Genomic DNA, 13,061 nt, shown 5'->3' with positions numbered 1-13,061 from the left:
TCCCGAACAATCGAGCACCAGCGGGGGCTGAGGAGGTGATGGAGAACTGTCCTTAAGAAGGAAACCCTCCACGCCTCAGCCCTCGCCTAAGGCGCCAGTGCGCACGCGGAGCCGGGCGCTCACAAGCCTAAAACCTAAACGCGAGAACACACGGATTGGTGAACTGGGGAGACAACTGAAATTGGGGCTCCCCAGACTCCTGCCACTCTGAGACGAAGCGCTGGGCACTGGCCAGCTTGTGAGGAAACCGCCCAGCCCGAGGCCTGGGCTGGAGTGGCGGGCCCCGGGCAAGGGAATGTATATTTGGAAGGGGTCAGGACCTCGGCTGGAGTCTGGCTTTTTATGGCGAGGAAGCCGCCTGGGAAGGGCCTTCTGGCGAGGCTTTCCTGTTGTGCCACTTTCCCCCCGCCGCCACACACACCCGCCCCCCACAGCGCCCGAGAGGGAGGGAGGCCCGATCCGGCGGCACCCCGGGGCCCCTAGCTCCACGGACCCCGTCTTGGCTTCTGAGATGGTGGATAGGCCCTCCCGGGAGCCAGCCCGCAAATACGGAGCAATGATACGTTATTTCTCGGTCAGCAAACGCACTGTAAACAACTGCCCTGTATCTCCTGGATATTCCATAGAACCAGAGTGGGAGTGGGCACGCAGGAAACCCCCGTAAGGACCCAGGACAGGTGACCTAGGACATCAGCCGCTCGAGTTGTCTCTGGGAACTCCTAGGACCTAGGCAGCCCTTGGCTGTGGGAACAAAGACAGGGCCTCCACCCACACACATACCCCTCCCGAGGCTCCCCCCCCATACTTCCGGCGGAGGCTCCGCGGCACCCTTTCTCCCCGAGTTAGCCCACCACACTCCTCCTCTCGCCCTGACCTGAGCGGCCAGCTGTGAAGCCCATCGTCCACTGTCCGCGTGAGTCCTCCGTGGGTGATAGCAGACATCCTCTTCATAACCTCAAGGAAGCCCTTCTGTTGTTGTGTGTGCCAGGGCTGCAGAAAGACCCCGAGGTTGGAGCGCTACTGCGCTGGCGCTGTGGAACTAGCCGGTAACTTGGGGGACCATGGCAACCCCCAACGCGGGCCTGGGGCGCGGGGCTTTCAGAACCGGATACCTCTGCGCACCTTCCGGGTCTCGGATTTTGTTCAGCTGGGAGGACAGAGTTTTCGTTTCTCCTCCAGTAGCATATTTTTAAGAATCCTACGGCCACCTAGACACGTGCTCCCCACCCCTGTCCTGTTTGCACATCTGCACCATTAACAAGACCCAGGTACAGCCTCCGGGACCAATGACCTGCTTTTATACTGAAGGAAATGAGGAGGCCTTAAGAGTTAATGGCGCTAAATGTGTTGGTTTTCCTGCTTTTTCCCTAGGGTAGGTAATGAGGGAGGGAGGGTGCCTGTCTTCTCTTTTTTATTCTCTCCCCCCCCCCCCCCGCCTCCATCTCTCTGTGTCTCTCTCTCTTATCTTTCAATCTAAATCAGCCTCAAAGCCCTCAGACCCCTTCATTCCCAAACTCAAGTTCTGAGACCCTCCAAGCCCTTCACTGAGGCCTCCTCCTTGTCCCTAGGCCCTGCCTGGGGTCCCACCACCCAGGTCAATGGAGAGGCCCCACCACCTGGCCCTGGCTGCCAGCCCACTGCTCACTCTATGGGCCCACAAATTGCACTTCCATGCCCACCCAAGTAGCACCAAGCTGTGTTGACTTAGGGGGCAAATGAACAGCCCACCCAGTCTCATTCTGGGGAACAGGGACAGCTAAGGAAAGAAGATGAGCAGTTTAGTACATATGACCAGCTGTGCTGACCAGTGGGTTTGAGGGAACTCAAGGGCAGACCAGTGAAAAAAGAAGATGCTCTTTAGGAGAACAGAAGGAGGTGCCATCTGGAAGAGCAAGAGGCCTGTGGAAGTGCCCCTGAGGCTTTCTCCATACTCCAGGTGGGTGAACTCTGAGCTGGAAACAATGTCAGGCCCTTTCCTAGCACCCCTCAGACCAGCCTCCCCCCTCAGGCTGTCTCGCAACGGGAGCTCCACCCCTCTCTCCTGTCTTGAAGACAGGCTCAGGCCTATATGCAAGGAAATTCCAGATCCTACTGCATCTCCTATAATATGCTCAATATGTTGCAAATTTAAAATCAGTGAGGGAAAAAATCAAGTAAACAACAAAAAAAAATAATATAAAACAGAGGGTTTCATTGGAGTCAGGGTAAGATGCGAAAGGAGCAGAACAAAGGTCTTAAGTCAGGCCTTATGCTCTCTGCGCCATATTTTGGTTTCCAATAAGGTGGACATGGTACATTTTGCTCAATTTTCCACTCCTAATCATGTTGAGAATGTCGTGGAGAAGTGGCTTTCATTCTCCTGAATGGATTTTGGAGCTGGAATTCTTTTAATTAAGTATTGTTCCTTTTCCAACCGGACTCAGACCTGGAACCTGCCATTCCTGCCTGAATATAGCCCCAGTTCTGTCTGAGGCCTGAGTGCAAGCTCCAGGTCAGGACCCCATGTGGCCATCACCCACAGGGCTCAGAGCCTGGTTATATGTGTTACTGGGGAGGTGGCTCAAGCTGGAAAGGAGACATCTGGGAGAAACTGTGGGGCCTTTTAAAAGGGCCTGGGAGGAAGAGGGGTGGGAGAAAGAAAGTGAGGAAGAAAGGGACAGAGGGATAGAGACACAAAGACACACAGAACTTAATGGTTATGTTGGATTCACACTAAAAAAGGGAGAGACAAAGTAAAGGAGGTTTCTGGTCACAAAGGTCCAGCTATGAATGTACAGCCCAAGTACTAAAGGAAGACTTTCTATTTAAGTGCAAGTGAAAATGCCATTAACAAAATCTCTTTTCAGGGAAACTCTTAGCTTCCTTAAAAAATGAAATAGGAGCTTTCAGAAAAGTGGGGTTTCTGAAGCTGACATTTAAGGCCCCATAGCAAATCTCAGCAGGTTTTGTTTTGTTTTGTTTTTGTTTTTTTTCATGCCATTGTGGCTACTATCTCAATGACCTAGGTCTTGCTTGGGAGCTCTCCTGAGTTTAAGGCTGCTTCCCTCTCTGCTCCCGCCATACCTCACAACTTGGTGGGGGTGAGGACTATGACATAGTTTCTTAGTCCCTTTTCTCCCTGCCTCCCTCCAAAGTTCCTTGCTTAGCTGAAGAATGACTGCCCGCACAGAATCTAACCTGCCTGGCCAGCTTTATGACATGGCCACTATCAATCTTGCCCTTAACGTGACATTTGTTTATGACCCAATGGGAAGGGCTAATGGCTTCATGAGCCCACTCTGAAATGAGTTAAGAGAAGTCTAAAGAGAAGGCCCTGGGACAGCAGGCAGGATCCAGTAGTAGGAACTAGGTTCAGAAGCAAAGGTGGCCCCTCTCCAGAAGCTCTAAGATGTGGAGTGTAGAAAGAAACTGCTACTCCAACCAGCCTTGTTTCTAGTGCTGATAATAGCTGTAGAGAACACCGGTATGGGTGTCCAGGACCTGGGTGCACTATGGATGCCTCCTGTCCTTCCTGGGCAACCTGGCCAGGCAGCCTGGACCACCAGAGGGTTCAAGGCTTCTCTGGAATTTTGTGCCATGAAGAAAAGGCCCTCCATCTTAAAACTGAGACCCCTTCCCTAGGGAACAGGGTGGGAAAGAAAGGTCCTATGTCTCTTCTTTACCTATCAAAGTTCAGGAGCCCGATAGGGCTATAAGGCACTCTTGTTTCCTGACCCTTGTTTCTGACCCCCGCAGGAAACAGCCAAGAGCTTACAGACCACCAGCACAATCGAGCCTTATTCCTCTGCAAACATCGATTATTAATGACACAAGCTGTGTGGAATGATAAATTGTAAAATGCATGCTTGTTTGCATGCAGTCTGGTGAAATAAAGACTGCTAACTACATAACCCTGGAAAACAGCACGCGTTCCTACCACACATGCAATATGCCAAAATGCAAGTTTTTATGTGGCATGTAACATGCTGGCATTTACTTGCTCACTGTATAAATTGCAAAGAAAATAAATGCACCCACTGCTACATAAAGGACAAAATACTTACTATCCCAGAGCTTTCTACAGAGGCTAATTTCAAAATTAGCCAATTCCCAACCATTAGATCCTGCCTTGTGTCCAAGGCTAATTTCAAAATGTACTGTCTGTTAGCTAAAATAGCAAGAAGTTTCTCTTATAATATTTTACAGAAAAAATATCCTTATTACTGAAAAAGTGCAATACCACTAAGGAACAAGTAGTTCCCCCAGATTAAATAAGGTCAGCGGTAATTGTTTTTCTTAAGACCAGAGTCCAAAAGCACATGTATTGAGAATTGAAAACATTACCTATATGGTTTAAAAAATCCGAATAATGAGCAGAACTTCTGACCTTCCACTCTGACATAGCTCCTGAGCTATGACTTAAGGCAACTCCTGTAGATATAACTATATATGTATAACACAAACACCTTCCCAGACATATATATCTGCCATGACTAATTTTCAAACGTTGCAGTCGAAGAGGGCAGTAACGATTGCTAAGAAGTTTGTCCCAAGGCAAATGTGTAAACACTCCCGAGAGCTTAGGAGAAGAACTCCTCCCGGGCTGCCTCAGTCCAAGCACCGCATTAATGCCGGGATCCTTCTCCAGCTGCAAGAACTCAGGCTCCAAGGAAGGATGAGCAAGGGATGCCCGCTGCCCACTCCACATTCTGGCGGGGTCGAGAATGGTCTCCAGCCCCGAGCGAGCCCGTTCTTCCCCCCGCCCCCCCCCCCCGCCATGCTCACCCCCGAAAGTCCTCTCCAGTGCAGGCCGCGTGCCCTCCCTCGGGGGGGGGGGGGCAAACGCAGCCCCGCACTGGTCAGGCCGCCCTCCCCACTTGCCTGCCTCACTGTCCCGCATCCCACCCCTCGCAGCGGCTAGGTCGGGCCCTCAAGAGCCTGGCTGGGGTAGGCCCAGGGCTGGCTGAGGACGCGACGTGCTCCGGCCTCAAAACCCAGGCTCAGGGAGAAGCAGAGGGGTGCGAGCACGTGGACCCCGAACTCGCCGAACCCGCTGCCCGCTTGCATATCTCCCGAGTCCCTTAGGCCCAGCGACTCCCCGCGCCGGCCACCGCCAAGTGATTTGTGGCCTGTAAACCGACCCCACACGCCGCGCAAGGACACAGCCCAGCCGAGGAGGCCGCCTGGGACCCCAGCGCTGGCCCGGGCACGTCCGGCACGACCAGGCGACCAGGCCGAGGCGGGGCGGGATGGGAGTTGTCCTTCTAACAGCGCGGCTGCCGAGGCTGCGGGGCGCCCTGTCACCCGGGCGCGATGGAGTGCCTGTGACCTTTCTACCCTGGCTAAACACCTAAACACACGTGTGTCCTCACAACAAAGACGGCGCGAGAGGAGTATAAATAGCGCCGTAGGCCAGGTGGCGCGAGGCAGAGTTGCGGGATGCGGAGCGGGTAGGCTGCTTTCCCCGGGCTCCGCCGGCCCCCGCCGCGAGGGCTGGAAAGCGCTCCTCCTGGCTCGGCGACCCTCGTCCCTCCACACACAGCCCTGCTCTTTGCCATTTTCTGCTCAGCGCGGTCCTCCCGGCACCTACGACCCAACTTGTGATTCATCCATCACACCTAACAGAGGTCTCCTCGGGCTCTCTGCTCCCCAAGCAACCTCTTTTGGGGGGCAGGCAGCGGCGAGGAGAGCGAGAAGCCGGGGAGGGGAGACGGCGGGGCGAGGGTAGGCGTGAGGGGGTGGGGGGCGGGAGGAAGGAGCTCCAAACAAACAGAAGCCGGGCCCAGGCCGCGGCGGGTAATTACAGCTAATTAGCTGCAGAGCGTTCCCGTCCGGGAGCGGCGTCCCGGAGGCCGGCGTTGGGCCAGGAGCTACTCGGCAGGACCAGGGCCGCGAAGAAACGCCCCAGCAGGAAAGCCTCGGGTGGGCCACAGTCGGGTGGGCCATGTCCCCAGTCCAAAAGGTTGAAACCAGGCAAGTCGAGAAATGTAACGTCTCTGGCTGCCGGAGCTGCTGGGCCTTGGGATTCGCCACCAGTCCGAAAGGACAGGGCCATTCCGTGGGTCACCTGCTGCCGCCTGCCATCCGGGCCTAGACAACCCAGCTCCAGCCACCGGACGCTTTGTTGGCAAATCCTGGCTCCAACTCGTCTCCCAAAAGTGGACCAACGCACAAACTATGAGATCTGTCAATGGATTCTTTCCCTTCACCACCCAGCCGCAAGGGGTAACCCGAGGCAGCTCCAGAGCCTAGGGCCGAGACAGCCGAGCCGGGAGTTAAACGCAGCAGTAAAGCGAGTCCCAGCCGGCCTGACCCGGAGAGACACCCGCGCCCTGGGCCGCTGCAATCTTCTCTAGCTATTAGGTTACGACTCTGAGGGAGGAGACCCAGCAAATCAGAGGCCACGTAAAGCAGTTTTTGACTGAAATTAGAGTGTATTTATTTGCAGCAATCCTTTAACAATGATCAAATTTTGACAACAAGCAATAGCAATTACTGCTAAGTGTTGCCTCTAGATAGGAGCGGCAGATAGCAGGAAACTGTATTATCTCGAAAACAAACTGAAAGGCCCTGAATGTCTGTAATCAAATCGCCATCTCTCCAAAGTCTGATTGACAGGGCAGATCACCCTAAGATAATGAATTTATTACATTTCCTGGGTTATTTACAAAGGGGGAGGGCCAATCTGGATTGCCCCCTAGGTTTAACTGTAAATTGACAAGAAAAAATGGATTGAAAAGAAACCACCCTAGACTAAAATGTTCTGCTCTTCTCTCCTTCCTTCTTATTGCTTTAAATCTTTTTCAAAAAATAATTGTTCTACAAACACATCTTCTAAAATAGTTTCCCAAAGATTAAATATCCCTTTCCAACCCACAGTACATATATATTTTTAAATCAACCCTTCTTTGTAACGCATGAAGGATTGTAAATGTGGATGAGTTATATACATTTATAAACGGGTTTATTTTTCTTCTTACAAAGGAGTGAAATTAATAGGAGAAATATCTATCCAGCATTTGGCTCACAGGGATGTATAACACACATCATGATTTTTTATATGATGCACAAGCCAAATAGTCATCTGTATATATCTCTACACACAGGTATCACTGTGGTAATAACGCTGCTGATTCATGGGCTTAAAATTTCCAGACCATGTTCTGTCCTTACTGAAAAAATATATTTTCGTATATGCCAACTCAGATCTGTTTAGGAAAGTATCTTTTGACTAGCCACAAAGCAAGCTGACTATATAGTACATTTTGCAGAAGATGCTGCAAGAAGAAAAAAATCTAAACAAAAAGAGACTTTTATGTGAAATTTGACAAGGAATAGTCACAGGGCTTCTCCATTTTGAAGATATTTAGGAGGAGAATAGGTAATTTCTAGTGTTTTAATCTGAAATCTTTTTTCTTATAATAATTAAGGCTGTATTAAAGTATCCAGACATATAGATCTCATTCAAACTGAATGGTAATTTATTAATAAACAAACAATGAATATGTTCAACAAAAAGAAAAAAAGATGATAGAATAAGATTAATACAGTTTCCCTTTTTATAATGAAAAAAAAAGCACAATTTAAAGTTTCAGGCAATTTAACGTCAGGTTTTGGAAATACTTTCTGGCGTTTGGTCCACGACATCCAACTACAAATTAAAAATAAATTACTATATTGCAATTTACATTTTAAAACAAGTCCATGAATAAAAAGAAAGAGATTTTCATATATGGGGACTTTCCCCCTCCTTTCAACATAGGATAAAATAATATCTTACAAGTGAGAGGTGAAGGAAAGAGAAGGGCAGGGGAATGGAAGAGAAAGGAGGAAAGCGTGATCTCTGAAAAGCAAGAAGAAACTTACGTGTTATCTGGAGTAACACTGTCCTTTAATAAACCATGATTTTGCTGTCTCTGTACAAAATAGTTTACCGTTTTGTTTATTTAGAAAAGGCAAAGTGAAGGTGGCTCTGAATCTTTTAAGAAAATAGTTTTCTTTGTGCTGGTTGAGTTGAAGTTTTGGAGGGATTCTGTTCACTCGTTTGGTGAATGTTTTTCAAGTTTGTTTTTAAATTGGAATTTTTTTCTTTTTTTCTTTTTCTTTCTTTTTTTTTCTTTTCTTTTTTTTTCTTTTTTTCTTTCTTTTCTTTTCTTTTCTTTTTTTTTTTTTTTTTTGGTTTCGATTTTGCATTGATGGTTCTTTTGGCTGTTCCTGCTTTGGGGTTCGATTCATTTCGATTTTGAGGGGGGAACAGGGAGTGTCAAAACTTACTACAGTCGTAGACGAAAGCCCCGGACGTGCGGTACAGAGACTGGCTGGAAGGGAAGGCCATCTGACAGCTACTATTCCCGTTCACTGGAGAGTTGTTCAAGCCGATCCTCTGTGACTCGAACATCTCTCGCACAGAGTGGAAGTTCTGCTGCTGGCCCGGGTAGCCCGCGGCGGCTGCCGCCGCCGCCGCACTCGCCAAGTGGCCCAGGTCTCCGCCCGCCTGGTTCAGGTACCACGAGGTGAGGCGGCCTTGGTGGGCCGCAGGGTGGTGGCCGGTTTCCTGGCCGCCGCCGCCGTGACTCAGGGACGAGGAGCTGCTGCTGGTGACTGGGGGCAGAGAGTAGTCGGGGAGGGGGTCGTCCACCGCGGAGCCGCCGGTGCTCCCCGGTGCGCCCTGCAAGTGGCCGCCGCGCTCTCCGGCCGCGTACAGGCTCATGGCCTGCAGGTTGCAGTGGTAGGTCCCGGCGCCCGCCGCGCCGCCACCGCCGCCGCCCCCTCCGCCGCTGCCCCCTCCCGAGCTGCCGGCGCTGGAACTCTGGCTGCAGGGGGAGCTGTAGAGGGAGCTCTGGCCAGGCGAGTAGGCGCCGAGCGCCAGCGGGGGTGCGATGCCCGAGCGCGAGGACCCGGCCGCCGAGGCCAGGAGGCCAGAGCTGAGCTCCGTGGCCGCGCCCTGCGGCGACCCCCGCAGCGACGTCATGATGTTGTCCACGCTGAAGCCCTGGCTGTGGTGCGGCGGCGGCGGCGCTGGCTGGGTGGGTGGCGGCGGCTGCGCGGGCTCCGCGCCGTCCAGGCTCAGCGGCCGCGCCGAAGGCAGGCTGCCCGGGGGACTGCTCCCACTCGACAGGCTGCTGCTACTGCTGTCGGGGCTTTCGATTTTGGGCACCGCGGCGGCGCTGCCGCTGCCCAGGGCGGCAGCCGGGGACAAGGGCTGGGGCGGCGAGGGGCACGTACCGTTCTCGGTTTTGATGTCCTGAATGCGCACCGGCGGCGGCTGCGGTCCGGGCGCGGCGCCGTCGGCCTGCTCCGGCGGCGCGGGCGGGGGCTGGCGGCCGGGCTGCGGCGGCGGCGGCTCCTTGAGGTGCAGCCGGTCTTTCTCCTCCTTGTCCTTCACTGCGTCCTTCTTCTTGAAGCGCCGCCGCCGCCGCAGGAAGCTGCCGTTCTCGAACATGTTGTACGAGTCCGGGTCCAGCGTCCAGTAGCTGCCCTTGCCCGGTTTTTTGTCGTCTCGGGGCACCTTGACGAAGCACTCGTTCAGCGAGAGGTTGTGGCGGATGCTGTTCTGCCAGCCTTGTTTATTGTCCCGATAGAAAGGGAAGCGGTCCATGATGAACTGATAGATGCCATTGAGAGTTATCTTCTTGTCGGGGGCGTTCTGGATGGCCATGGTGATGAGCGCGATGTAGCTGTAGGGAGGCTTCACCATGTCCTTGGGCTGCGGCTGCGGCGTGTAGGGCCCGTAGGCGCGGGCCATGCCGCCCGGGTACTGCTCGGCGTGCGCCGGGTGCGAGTACACGCTCATGGGGGCCGGCATGGCGGTGTAGCCGCCCCCCGCCGCCGCGGCCGCAGCGCGGTAGTAGCTCTGCTCTCCGCCGAGGTAGGGCACCACTCCCAGGGAGTTGGGGCTGGACACGGAGTAGCGCGCCTGCATGGCCCCCGCTCGCCGCCGCCGCCCCGCGCCTCCCGCCGCCCCCCACCCTCCCTAGGCCGGCCACGCCAAGCCGGCTGCCCAGTCCGAGTCCGGGCCCCACAGAGCTGGTGCCGGGCCGCCGCGCTGAGTCCGGCTTGGCCGCCGCCGCCGCCTCCAGGAGCCGCCGGCCGCGCACGGCCTCTCCCTGGGCTCTCTCGTGCTCCTGGGGCGCCCCGGGCCACTTCGGGGTCGGTGCTAGGGGAGAGGGCCGGACGAGAACGCGGCAAACGGCCTTAGAGGAACCCGCGGAGCAACTTCCAGGCGAGGACGGCAAAACAGAGCCAAAACTAAAAAACAAGAAGGCGCCCTTCTCGCTACACTGCCTGTGCCTTCCAGGAGACTCTGCCCTGAGTCGCCGGCGAAGGCGGCCAAATAACCAGGGGCGGGGGGCAGCGCGCCGGCCGCCTTCTTGGGCCCCGCGTCACCTTTTTTTCAGTCTCTCGCGCGCCGGCCGCTTAAGGAAGCATTGGGAAAACTTCTGAACTTTTGAGCATCCGTCACCCAGGCGAGGACTTTTTTACGCAGTTACATTTTTTCCGGGCAGCGGAGCCCCGCCCCACCACAGCGGCAGCAGCCAATGGTAGGCGAGAACCGCCTCTGAATGAGCCGGAGGCCGAACCCTGCCGGCCCGCGCCCAGCTGCGGGAGGACCGCCGGGCTGACCACACGCGCGCCGGCCGTTCGGAGTCCGCGCCCCTGCCCCTGCCCCTGCCCCTGCCCCTGCTCCTACCCTTGCTGCGCCAGGCTTGCCACCCACAGCAAGATCGGCCCCCTATTCCCAGATGCCCACCGCCGCCTCCGCCGGTACTGTCTTCCACCCCCAGCTCTCTGCACAGGCGTCCTTTGGTCCCGCAGACTTCCTGGGTCCTCCTGTACCCTACGCAGACCCTTCCTCTGTCCATTGCTCCCAGATGTCACCGAGTCCTCGAGCCCCAACTGGCTCTTTCCCATTCGGTGGCGGATCTTGCTGGCACCAGGGCCGGGATTTCCTGGGCCTCTCTTCCTCCTTTCCCCTCACCTTTCCTCTCTTTCCACTTCTTCCCTCCCGTCGCCACTCTCACTGGGTTCACACATGTGTTCATTTGCCCCCCACCTGGAGGTTCTCTTGTCTGGAGCTGGGTTACAAAAGACACAGTTTTAAAGGCTCAGTCACAGCCATGCTGTTCCCAGTGGGGCAGGAGTTGTCGCCCCACCTCGTCTTCCCCGTGACCCCTACCCAGTAGAAATAAGGTGTGTGTGTGGGGGGGGTATATGGGGCCTTGCCGGACCGCTGCCCAGGTAGGCTCCGCCCGCCCAACTTCAAGACACCCTGCTTCTTGTGCCCCAAGGGCCCTTGGCGGCCCGGGGGTGCTTGAGGCTCAGGCTGCTGAGGCCAGGAGGCTTTCTGCGCTTCCCTGTGGTGGGGAGGGGGTGTGTGCATACGTGATCCCTAAGGTTTGCCACTGGCCTATGGGTCTTGTCTGGTCCGGCATGTTTCTGCTCAGAGGAGGGGTCACGCTTCGGGCTCAGTGACATTAGCAGGTGTGATGACAAGAGGCAAATAAACACGTCCAAGAACTTAACGCGTCTCAGTTTAACCTCCATCTCCACACGCGCGGGGCTGCCGGCTTTCAGAGATAACGGGTGTGCTGGGGGAAAATGTTCAGAATCACACCTGCAGAATGGCTCAAGGATTGGGGTGGGGGTGGTAAGCATACAAAGTGTACCCTTGTGCACGCCTGAGATTTGCAGTTTCTGAGCGACTGGAATGGGATGGAAAGACGACAGAAGAAAGGAAACGAAGGAGCAAGAAAAAGATTGGCCTCCCTGTGCCTGCAGCGCATTTCTGTGTTTTGGCAACTCTAGAAAAGACCCTCCTGAAGACTGAACACTGGATTCTTTACTAGAAGCTGGGGAAACTGGCAAGTTTAGGAAACTGTGAAGAAGAGTAGTGTGACGCATTTAACACCTCCACTCCCCCAATTTCTGACAATCTTTAACTGCAAAGATGTGTTGGGAGCCCCTTTTGGCTTCTCAGCTGGAATCCCGGTTTTCTCACAAAAATTCTCCTTGTAGCTTCAGTTGTTAGATGTTAAGACGCTATCTTGTGTAGCGGGCTCAGCTCTGTGTCACTTGAACATTAAAAAAAACACACAACAACAACAATGTGTTTCAGAATGGACATTTACACGGAGAGAAGAGGACCTGCTCTGTCTAGAACTAGCCTTGGGGGGGGGCGGAAGTTCCCATTCCTGGGGCAGCTACCTCTTGGCCTGCTGTGCTCTTGGGACACTTGAAACTCCTTTTCCAGGGTGTTTGAAAGGCGGGGTCTCGGATTGGAAGAAACGCTTGATTTATCAGCAGGAGGCTCAGTACTTGATATTTCCTAAACACTAGCAGGGGGAGGGAGGGAAGAGAAGACCCCCGACTTGAAAAAGGAATTTGTGTCCCAGTTCCAACCCTGTACCCTGACATAACCAGCCCCTTTGGCTGAGGCTTTATGGGAGCATTTTGGTTTCAACCTGGAGACCAATTAAGTGGTCTCCCTAAACACCCCAGCATTTGGTGAATTTGGACTTTAAACTGCATCTCCACTGCTGGCAGTGCTTGGAGAGAAAGTGGCAATAGCGACTCGTTTGTTTTCCTATTGTGGGAAATGCCAGCGGACCCTGGGTGTTGCAATGGACAGTTGTGCTTCACTGTCTCCCCCCAGCTCACCATCCCCTGCCCTCTCCTCGCTCTCGCTCAGCAGCCCAGAGAAATGTAAACAGCTTGTTATGTAAATTGCAAATTGAACAGCGGGGGTGTTCTGGGCTCCCCGCTTTGGATATAAAAGTTGCCGTTGTGAAATTAGTATCTGGCATGCGGAAAAAAAAATGGAGAGGTGCAGTTTTATAAAGATCAACTTTCCACTGGTTTAGCTCTGGATATTCGCCAGGAAAAGATATTTGCATTTGTATTTTATAAGCTTACTCGGAAGCAAACCTCCAGTAAACGGCTTGATTATATTTCAAGTACTTCGCTTATTTTATTATTGTTGTTAGTGGTCTTGTTTTAATGTTAAGGCACAGAAATAAAGTCTTTGGGGGAATGGGTAAAGTTTTTATTTTTCAGTTTAAAGTTTTTGATTGCCCCGTTTTTGC

The 13,061-nt window shown here is 53.7% G+C and overlaps 1 protein-coding gene across 1 annotated transcript; it reads right to left on the bottom strand.

The window, feature by feature from the left end:
• Positions 1 to 8,101: 8,101 nt before the first annotated feature.
• Positions 8,102 to 9,901, bottom strand: FOXC1 (forkhead box C1). The gene has a single exon (XM_047103101.1). It carries the CDS (start codon positions 9,899 to 9,901, stop codon positions 8,243 to 8,245), a length of 1,659 nt encoding a protein of 552 aa, XP_046959057.1. The 3' UTR covers positions 8,102 to 8,242.
• Positions 9,902 to 13,061: the final 3,160 nt, after the last annotated feature.

Source organism: Lynx rufus, unplaced genomic scaffold (assembly GCF_022079265.1).
Source record: "Lynx rufus isolate CCGP_SWC_20201006 ecotype Redwood Valley unplaced genomic scaffold, mLynRuf1.p SCAF_6, whole genome shotgun sequence".
NCBI classification, from domain to species: domain Eukaryota; kingdom Metazoa; phylum Chordata; class Mammalia; order Carnivora; family Felidae; genus Lynx; species Lynx rufus.
This window is presented reverse-complemented; position numbering and strand designations above follow the sequence as displayed.